General features: G+C 35.0%; 1 protein-coding gene across 1 annotated transcript in view; it reads left to right on the top strand.

Annotated features, from left to right (window-relative positions):
• Positions 1 to 11333, top strand: part of Ralgapa2 (Ral GTPase activating protein, alpha subunit 2 (catalytic)) — a 304448-nt gene that overhangs the window by 42699 nt on the left and 250416 nt on the right. Inside the window, exon 4 of the mRNA XM_013027112.1 lies at positions 8194 to 8251. Coding sequence (XP_012882566.1) covers positions 8194 to 8251 — 58 coding nt within the window. The remainder of the gene's footprint in view (positions 1 to 8193; positions 8252 to 11333) is intronic.

The following is an 11333-nucleotide window of genomic DNA, read 5'->3' on the forward strand; positions in this document are numbered from 1 at the left end:
ATGGGAAGGGGAAACAAAGGAGGAGGCTACAATGCTTGATAAGAAATGTACTCATTATCTTGCCCATGTAATTGTAACCCCTCTGTACAGTATTTTCACAGTAAAAAAAAAAGAGCTTTTCTTTCTTTTAAGCTGAATAAAATCAATACCTCAGCACACTTTGTGTTAAGTTGGCTTTTTAAACAAAAATATGCATTTACGAGAGACAACAAATACTTGTTATCTTGTAAATTTTATAGCATTTGTTTTGTTGGATGCTAGTGTAGTAGCTGTTACAGAGTGACACCTAGTGTTTGACCTGCTAGTGACACGGAACAGGTCTGAAGGAAAAGAACCTGACTTGAAGCCTTCTTTTCTTTCATGCACCAACTGATGTGTCAAACCTGGGGCATTCACTGCATGAACTTGACAGTCTCAAGCTGACATACTTGTCTGTCATGCTTTCTGGTTGTGTCAAAGCAGGCATTAACTCTCTGTTTCCAGAAAGGTGGGAATGAAGTTATGGCATCTCACTGAGGCATTGTTATTTCTTTCATCACATACAGAAACTCTTTGGAAGTGAATTTACTTTCTTTTTGGAAAGAAAAAGGGACAGAAAAGACAGTCAAATAAGTTATGCTAATACCAAAATCCTAAGATTGAAGCTACTTTTCTTTTTGTCTGTGCTGGTCCTGAAGCTTGAACTTCAGGAGATAAGAATCTTACAGACTTTCTTGCCCTGGCTGGTTTTGAACCATGATCCTCAGATCTCACCCTCCTGAATAGCTAGGATTACAGTTGTGAGCTACTGGAACCCAGGTGAAAGCTAGTTTTTAGCTAGAAAGTAGAAGCTTATAGGAAATGAAGAACAGAATGGCAAATGTGTCTGTGACTGAAACTTCTTAGGTGACATCTAGTATGAGAAGAAAACTTCTCATGAATTTGATCTTTCTTTAGGGCAGTGCCCACTATTGGTGAAGTTTGCAGGATGTTCTCTCATTAAAAGTGAACCATTTAGTGCAGTTTCCTTTTTTTAAAGAGAGATTTAAGCCTTCATATTATCTGAAGCAAATTGAATACATAACCTCTTGGAACTTATCAACTGCCTATGCTTCTTAGTTTCTGAATATGACAATTTCAGTACATAATAAAATGCTACAAATTTTGCATTTAGTACCTAGTAAAATGTCTTCTCATTTGCTTCTTTCTAGTTTGTTCAGCCTCAGTAGCCTTTTGTTCTGCACCTGTGCATGTGCCCTTTCTGCATGCCACCTCAACCTTTGTTCAGAGCTCTACCTACTGGAATGTCTCCTGGTTGTGATCTATTGATTTTTCTGTATCTTTCACCTACCTTGAATGTTGTCAGTGTAATGTAATTCTGGTTTTTCCACTGCCTTTAGGACAATGATCAAATTCTGCCTTTTCTAATCTTTCCTTTGCCTCCTTTGCATCCCTTGTCACTTATCTTACTTCTGTCCTCATTGGCAACCTCTCCAAGGTCTCCTGATCGGCAGCAGGGACTTTTCTTTCTTTTTTTTCCCCTTTCCTTCTGTTCTCTGTGGTTTAATCTGCCTAAGGTACCCTTCTCTGGAAGTTTTGCCTTATGTATCTTTTGTGATTCAGTTCAAAGATGTTCTGTCCTTACTTCCTGGCATGTAGTGACATTGTTGATTTTCTTCCAGAAATCACTGTCTTTGATATCTCTTTCTCTAGTTTTTCACATAGTACCTGGCACAGAATGGGCACCTCATAAGAATATTTGTTTGTGAATTAAATAAATGAGGAGAACTAAAGCAAATGTTCTTTGAATAAACCCATTTATTCTGTTGCTTTGTTGCAGATGTATGTGCATGTATGCCTCATACATCATTTTCTGTATTTTATTAACAGTTTTTCTGTGTTTGGAAGCCAATTCTACTTTTGGATTTGGTCTTTGCAATGGAAATTTGACCTGCTTGTACTCATTACTATTTTATGAGATGATTAATATTTTTTGCTTTTAACTTTTTTGGGGGGATAGAGGTCACTTACTTTTGCTGTGTAGAATATGCCTTATAATTTGAAAGATATACTTTCAGTTTTATTTCTTTCCACTAGTTATCTTTAACAAAATACTATCTAAATCATTTATTTTGGCAATCTACATCAAGAATATAAAGAATAGAGTACTATTTATAGTCCCATATTTTTACTCTATGTATCTTTTTTATTTGCCATTCTCGCTACTTTTAGATATTTTATACCCAGACTGTTTTATATAGTATTTTTAAAATGCTGTTTCCCTTATGTTAATTGTTTTGGGAATTTGTTGCATTTTTATAACTAACATATTAATTTCAGTTATGTAAATACAGCTTACTGATTTAATATTTATATACTCAGATCCTTGTGATGAGATTTTGATTAATTTCTATATTTTCAGGAAAGTGAATTATGTAAGTCACATGGTATATTGAGAAAGAGAGGTGTGTGTATATATATGCTATATGTATATATATTCATATATATGTATCTATACATATATATAAATAAAACTGGCTGCACTTTTTTACCTCCTCAAAACTTTAAATTTTGTTTGCGTCTTAAGACAGCTAGCGTATCCTCTGGCAATGTTTATCATGAACTATGCGGTTATGTAGGCGTGAAGTCTGCTTTGGGACTTCTGTTATCTTCATATGTCTACGTGCCCTGATGCTTCTTCTACTGACTTGTCTATCCACAATGATCAGTTGTCCTCATTGTACTCTGCAACTTGTGGCAGAGGGAAAGACTGAGGTCAGCTTTAGTATAGGATGAATATCCTACACTTTTGATAAGTTTATATGTTACTTTTAATTATTTACTGACTCTGCAACTTCAAGCATGTTATGTCTACATATTCTTCTCCGTCCTTTTTTAACTTTATTGGTTTATTGCAACGTGTAGTATCCCAGTGTAATGGTGTATGGGGCATCTGCAACAGACTACCTAAATTGTACTTTCCATGTTTTTCATCTCCATGTAATGATTTTCTGATGTCAGAATGTTATTTAATTACACATCCATTTAGATGCATAATTAAATTCTTCACTCTTTTAAGCTGTCATTCAGTGTTATCTTGAGTCTTGTAAAAAAAAACCATGGATCAGAAATTCTATAGTCTTTTCAGTAAATCTGTTGTAGAGCAGGCATTGTTTCCTTTGCTGAATTACCATTCTAGATATCTTCCACTTTCATGGGACAGGGATATTGCAGGTCATTCTACAGATACTCGTGGCCCTCTGTAGCATCATCTGTGCTTGTAGATGGGACCCTTGCCCTTTCTAGATCTCCATTGCCTAATCAGGCTTTCCAATAAAATAATATTGATTGATTTCAAAAGTACAGGAGGGAGAAATTCATGTCCTCTCTTTGAAAATTATATTCCATAGTTCCTTTTGACATCTCTGCTTTTCATTTTAAGCCTAGTTTTTAGAAAAATTAAAAAAATTACTAGCCAATTAAATCATTGCCTCTTCAGTGATTAGATGTATTATTATATTTGGAGACATTTCTGTCTTGTTAAGTGCCTCCTCATCAGGTTTCCACCATTTTAAGGTAGGTCTACTTTTCTTAAATATGACCAATCTTTGTACATGTGATCTGAAATCAAAGTTTTTTAAAATCTTATTTTTGTAGTTATTTTCCCTCACTCTTTTTCCTATTGGGACATGTAGTGCTTATCAGATAGTAAGAAAGTGTATTTTCTCTCAAGGAATCTAGCACCTAAGTATAGAGGAGTGGATGAAGAGTCTAGTTAAGTCAAGCTTCTCCCTGAAAGTGATGTTTAAGTTTGTGCTAAAAACCAACAGGGATATGACAAATTGGTGCTGTGCTTTCCTTACTTATAAAATCATAACTAGTGATTAAGTAGTATACTGTACTAGGAAGGATTGCTAGTTTAAAAAGAAAAGCAGTACTTTCATGCTAAGAATATATCCTTTTTTATTATCTATATTTCTTTAGAATCCTTAATGACAATTTGTTATCCATAAATATGGTTAATAATAGTTCCTTTCGTTTCTATATTTCCTTTAGCTATCTTGTATTTTATGTCTAGGTTTAAAAATGTTAGTTTTTTCATAGTGGTTTTATTTTCAAAGTTATCTTAGGGTTATTCATTTTCTTCTTGATACATTAGAGTCAATTTTTACTTTTCGTAAGAGGTAAGAGGCCACATGACAGCAAAAGAACTATATCTGTGTGGAGACGTATGTGCCATTGAGCTCCCGTGCCCATGAGTTCTTCCGAAGCCAGACTATAGTTGAAGTTCAGGTATTCATACAATAGTTTCTCTAAACTGAATCACCAATTTGCCTCCTAAGTTTTCTGGATATTTATTACACTAAAGGTCAAGTAACTAAGACTTGTTTGCTTTTGAACTGAACTTCCTATTTTCTCCCTGAGTATCATTTTTTTTACCTAGCACTACTGAACCATGCATGTAATTAGGGGAAGGGATGATTTCCGTCCTGTCTACTTTTAGATCAAACAAGTTTAGTTGGTTTTTGTTTAGTAGGTCATGTAACATAAGTATGTGATATTTCCCTCATTTTTCACTATCTACTTTCTACATGGGATTGAAATCAATTGTGAATCCACAAGGTATGTTCCAATCATCTGGTAATAATTTGGAAAAAGTCCCAAACAAATTAAATAAAGACCCACAATTTTAAAGTATACCATAGCATCTTGTATAAACTCCAGCTTATGTTTTACATTATTCCTGGTCATGCAGTAGGTTGTGAAGAAAAGAGAGTTATGGATAATCAGTTAAAAGAATGACAGATTCCCTGATGTGCTGATCAGTAGTAATACCTAATTTCGATTTCGAGTGTGCTATAATGGATTACCATATAGATGTAGCTGAGCACTGAGCATTAAATAGAGCCATGTGTTTTTCAGAAAAGTAATATTTATTCACACTGTGTGACTTTCTTGAATTTTTTTTATTTTATTCTCCAGTGAAACTACAAACAAGATGTCAATAGCTTATGTGGCATTCACAGCAGTATAGCTTAGACTATCAGCTGTGGTAGAAGAAATGCCAGATTGTATTTGCCTTATAAAGGTAGGCTTCATCTGGGATTTCTGAGGAAAAAGGCTTAGCATTTAGATATAGATAACTGTCTTTGGCTTTATTTTTATTGACCTCATAGAATTAATGTATAAAAAATGGCTGTTGCATTATTTGTATACAAAAAGAAGTATCTATATAATTATTATTTCATCCTCTGAATTGTTGTATAAGAGTCTGTCCTTTTAGGAATATTTTTAGTAGCTCAGACATTAGGCATGATGTTTCGTATCCAAACCTTATTGAGTTTTATTTTGGAGTGTTTTGAAGTACATCCACCTTATAAATCTGAAAGCTTTTATCTAAGTGTAGTGACGACAATAATCCTGAACTTAAAATAAGTTGAAGACTACTTTTGTGGTAGACTGGCAGCATCTAAGCATCTGTATTTATGTCTTGCTACTTTTCTTTGTTTCATACTAACAAAAAGAAAACTAAGTCAGGAACAACAGTATGTGTTTGAGAAAGCTGAAAAGCATGATTCAGGGTCAGGTTGGATCTCTGACTAAATTAGAAGACTGAAAAACAGTGAGGCTGTCAAACATCTGTCAAGATAAGATATATCCTGAATCTTTCATTTACTCAGCACCTGCTTGGCAAGATGGTATTAGATAGTGACCTTGCAATGTAGTTGGGGTGCCAGGTCCTCTTAAAGGAGAATACATATGAAAGTAGGACATAATGTCCCAGCTGGGCCATTTGCTTAAGTGAGTGAACAAAAGGGAAGGAAGCAGAAAACCTGTAGGAAGACCTCAGAAGGACCAAGCTTCTATCTACATGATGTAACAACCAGCTGATTAGAAACAAAGCCAGCAGAGAGTCTATGTCCCTGAAGTGGACTATACTTTTCTTAGTGCTTCAGCTGTGTGTGAGAGAGAAAGGGAGGGAGAGGGGGAAGGAGTTAGAGAGAGAGAAGAGAGAGACAGAGAGAGAGAGAAGGGGGGATAGGGGAGCAAGTGTCATGCTAGGGCTTAATCTCAGAGTCTGGGAACTGTCCCTAAGCTTTTTCGCTCAAGGCTAGCACTCTGCCACTTGAGTTATAGTATCACTTATAGATTTTTGGTGGTTAGTTGGAGACTTTGGTTAATCACAGACTTTCCTGCCCAGACTGACTTCTAACTGTGATCCTCAGATCTCAGCTTCCTGAGTAGCTAGGATTATAGGCGTGAGCCACCAGTGGCTAGCTTCAGTCTTGTAACATGATAAGAAAAACCTAATTAGTAGTTTGAAGATTGCTATGGCACACAGTAACTTGTTCTGCCTAGCTTTCTGTTCAAAAAAGCATTTGTAGCCCAGCTAAAGGAGTGGCATCAGTTGATGGCATTCAGCTGTTAGTACCTTCACACTTTTCTTATTATAGCCCTAAGCTTCCAGCAGAGCAACGCCAGAGTAGGAGAACCTTCCATTTCTACTTGTACAGTACTCCTAATCTTTGTCTTAGAGCTTCTTAGATGGCAGAAGCTAAGAAGTCTCCTGCTTCCTTCTCAACTCTTTCCTAGGCATTTACTTCTCAGTCAACTACAGTAGACCCTTGATATCCATGGGTCTATGATTCCAAGAAGACACTATTGAAAATGAACTGTGCACAGGGTGCATAGAGTTTAGTACTCTAGAATTAATCAAATTTACTTATACTATACAGTAAGTCTGAGCATCTATAACTTCATGAGGCAGGTTACATTATTTTCACAAGTATTGCTGCTATAAACAGTAATGCTGCTTACCACACTAATTGTTACTTCATGATGCTTGATTCATTTTTTCCCATAATGCAACTCAACTTCTGTTAAAGACGTATCATTTTTCAACACATTATAAAAAATTTAGCATTTAAGTTAAACATCCATTTTCATGTTGTTTCTTAGGCTCTGTGTGTGTGTGTGTGTGTGTGTGTGTGTGTGTGTTTGTGTGTGTGTGTGTGTGTACGTACATGTGTGCTGGACCTGGGGCTTGAACTGGCACTGACCCTGATATATATATATATATATATATATATATATAGAGAGAGAGAGAGAGAGAGAGAGAGAGAGAGAGAGAGAGAGAGCTTAAGGCTAGTGCTCTATCACTTAAGCCAAAGTTCTACTTCATCTTTTTGGTGACTAATTGGAGATAAGAGTCTCATATACTTTCCTGCTTTGAACTGCAAGTAGCTAGAATTACAGGTGTGAGCCACTGGTACCTAGCTCCATTTGCTTTTTATGAGACATTTTCATAAAATTATGGACAGTAAAATACTCAGCAGATCACACAACAATTTAAATACAACTGACATAATGTGGGATTAAAGTATTCCTGTATCAACTGCACTTTACAATATGCATATCAGAATATAAAACTTTTTCAGCAGCCTATGGAACTTTCTCCAAGATAGATCATCTTTTAGGACATAAAACATATCTTGGAAAATATAAGAACACTGAAAAAAAGTGCGACATTACTAATCCTCAGAGAGATGCAAAGTAAAACTGTAATGAGGTGTCATTTCATACTTGCTGAGAATTGTATTATCAAAAAGACAAAAGTGTTGGCTAGGACAGAGAGAAGTGAACTCTAGTATACTGTTGTGAATGTAAATAGTAAAACCATTATGCAGAACAATATGGAGGTTCCACACAAAACTACTAAAAGTGTCAGATAATCCAAAGAGTTTAAATCAATATGTTGAAGAGATATCTGAACTGTCATCTTAATTGCAACATATTTCACCATAGCCAAAATATGAAATCAATCCAAGTATTTATGAATAGATGAATAAAGAAAATATAGTATAGATAGGCAATAGACTACTAGTTAACCCTTAAAAAGAAATTAATTTTAAGTTGTGCATTATTTTATATGGTCATATGTATATAGCTTTTGAGCTTTTCTGCTCATCTGATAAAATTATCCTAGACATATACTAATTATTGGAAGGAATTAAAGCAAATGTTCAAGGAAGGACATTTACCAGGGGCAAATAGAAGAAACCCTTTCATAGGAATACAGCTAAAGTATGGTGCTTATAAGTAGTTTTCTTTTTCTTTTCAGAAACATATATATACTACAAGTAATATGGGCCTATCTTGAAAATGTGTAATTTTATTTATGTTCTTATATCTCACTTTTTTTTAATTTTATAGAAAATACTACAGTTTCTACCTGAACGAATTTTCTTTCGATGGCATTACCAGAGTATAGGTAAGAACAATTGAAAACTGTGGGTTTTCTTCTTTTAAAGCAATTTGATTTTCTTCTAGTTGAATTTTTAATAATGTTATCTGTAACTAATATAGTCAGGATTGTTTAGTAAGAAATACTAATAACTAAAACCAAGACAAATCTGACCTGAGCAATATGACCTGGGAAAATATGTATTTTATCTTGTTCTAAAAGTACAATTTAAAGTGTAGGTCATAGGATAACAGCATCAGCCTTTCCTTGGAAGCTTTAGTTATAGATGCAGAATTTTGGACATCATTATTGAGCATAGTAGTTAGAGAAATTCTGATCTAGAGTATTTCTTAAATAATTTTACATTATTGCTTACAGAAGCATTTTGTTCTTTAAGCCACTATCATTGACTCAGAATTACTATTTGAATACCTTAGGATGTGGTAGTAAGAAAAAGTTTGAAATAATGCAAGTTATCACATCTGACCTTCCCATCCAGCTCTTAACAGTTAATACCATATTGTTGTAATTAAATGTGCACAGTCCAGTTGGAGTCATTCCAGGGTAGTGATTGTGAATTCTGCCTTTTGTTTTAAAGAGTGTCTGCTTCAGGCCTTCTGATGTACAAGAGTCTCATTTTCTACAATTGTTCTTCCTTACCAGATGGTCATATTGGAAGAGAGAATGAACCTTATATTGGAATCTAACTCTGTTTAATCATTCATTCAAATGTTTATTGAAGGAGAGACATTTGGCACTAAGTTCTGGTACAAAAACAAAGAATATCTCACCACCCTTGAGGGCATATGACCAAGTGTGGGGGTAGATGAGAAAAACAATTGATGCTATTAAAGAAGTGTAATAGGAGCAAAGAAGAAAAGTTGAATAATTTTATTCAAAAGACTTGAAGGAGACTTCAAGAGAGGTGACTCCCATCTGAGTCTTGGAAGATAAGTAGAACTTTCTTTGTTGGAGATCAATATGTATAGTTACAGAACCTGCAAGAATATAACAGGATGAGTAGATGTCCCAAATTTTATCCTAAATTTAATTGAGGATTATTTTTATAAAATATATAGCTAACTCTCACAGAAACTGAATTACTTAGTTTATGTTACAAATTTAAAGAAAGTAAAACTTATATAGGTTATATCTATAGCACTGGGTAAATACATCATTACTTTAAGAATGTGTCTTACAGCTGGGTTCCGGTGGCACACACTTGTATCCTAGCTACTCAGGAGGCTGAGATCTGAGGATCACAGTTTGAAGCCAGTCCAAGCACTAAAGTCCTTGAGACTCTTATCTCCAACTAATCACAGAAAAACAAAACAACAACAACAAAAACTGGAAGTGGTACTGTGGCTCAAGTGACAGAGTGCCACTTTTGGCACTCTTGAGCAAAAGGAGCCCAGGAACAGTGCTCAGGCCCAGAGTTCAAGCCCCAAGACTGGAAGAAAAGAAAAAAAAAGAGGATGTGTCTTAGAGCTGCCCAGCATAGTTCACATCAGGTCCTATCCACTGTGGAACTACACAAAAAAGCCTCAGTTTTCATAGCCTTTGGATTTTGAAATTGTTGCTAAGAGATGTGTGCTTGTTATTTATCTTTAAATCTTTTAAGTAAAGAAAGTTTTTTAAATCTTAGAGAATTGACCATAGCATTTCTGCTTAATTGAGGCTTTGAGTGTATGTGTTTAATGTAAAAATAAAAATTTAAATGCAAAGTACAATATAAAGAGACATCATGGGGATTTGTGATGTTCTATGGTACAGTAGGAAGAGACCGCAATGAGAAATAACTACATGTAGTATTTGTTGTCTGTGCCAAGTATAATCCTTCTCTAATTTTGTTTATGTAATTTGTATGAAAACCATACTCATTTTCTTTAGATAGCTCTTTAGAATGTGTGAAGATTAGTGGGCTTCCCTCAGCATGAATAAATTTATTAGAATTTTGTGAAAACTAATTTATATTTGTATTGTGAAACTTTACACATTTAGTAAGCAGTATGTGGCATTTCTTTAATTCTACCCAGTACCACTAGAACTGATTAAATTGCTAGCGTAAGTAGTTTTTTGTTTGTTTATTTTGTTTTTTACTGACTTTAGTAGCACCTTCTTAAGAGTGATGCAGCCTCAGACTCTTCAATTGGGATTTCAAAGTATTAGTCTCCCAAGTCATCATAGCAGCAGTTGCTTACCTGGTATATGAAACAAGGCTGTCTGTTAAAGTGATCGGCAAAATCATATTTGAGGATGCTAAAGTATGAACATTGGCATATAAAGAAAATCGTCCTTACGTTTATATACTTGATGCCTGAGTTAAGTATGATCTTGTAGATAAGTGTATTTTTATATTATCAATCAAATTGGGTGGATATGGGTCCACCTGATCTTCAGCTAGGTATACTTGAGAATCAGAGATTTTTTTTGAGTTTAGATAATCAGAATGTTTATTGATATGAATGAAACAAGCAACTTAGAACATCATCACAATTTTAATTTCTGTATGTGACACCTCTACAGGATTAAGCAGTGTACCAACTGAGTTAGTACTTCGGCAGCTTAAGATAGGAATACTCACCCTCAGTGAACTAAGTCCAAACAGCTTTAGTCAGGTGTAATCAGCATAGTTCAGATTACATCCTGTCCACTTTGTACCTACACACAAAAAACTTGTTTTCACAGCCTTTGGATTTTGATGATGTTCCTAAGAGGTTGTGGGCTTAGTGTTACATAGATTTGTTTTTATAAGTTTTGTTGCATTCTCTCTGGTTTATTTGGATTTGTTAATACTGTTCCTGTTTGTCATTCAAGCTTTCAACAGAGGTAACCTTTGACGAGCCTTATTTCTTGAAGTATCTGTGGCCCACTGAACTCTCTCATCTAAGGAAGAGTATCACACTCTTCCTTGGTTCTTTTGCAGTCAGCCTGTACATTCACATAGTCTTTGATGGACAGGGTTTTTCTGTGCATTTAATCCTAGGACTTCCTCAGAATTGCCTCACAACCAGGCCGAGCTAAATCCAGTTCCCTGTGTGCCTCTGTTTTTGGGAAGCAATAACTGGAACTTATACCCCTGGGAGTGTGAGAGCTAACTCACTTGGTT

Source organism: Dipodomys ordii, unplaced genomic scaffold, assembly GCF_000151885.1.
Source record: "Dipodomys ordii isolate 6190 unplaced genomic scaffold, Dord_2.0 Scaffold99, whole genome shotgun sequence".
In the NCBI taxonomy this organism is placed as follows: domain Eukaryota; kingdom Metazoa; phylum Chordata; class Mammalia; order Rodentia; family Heteromyidae; genus Dipodomys; species Dipodomys ordii.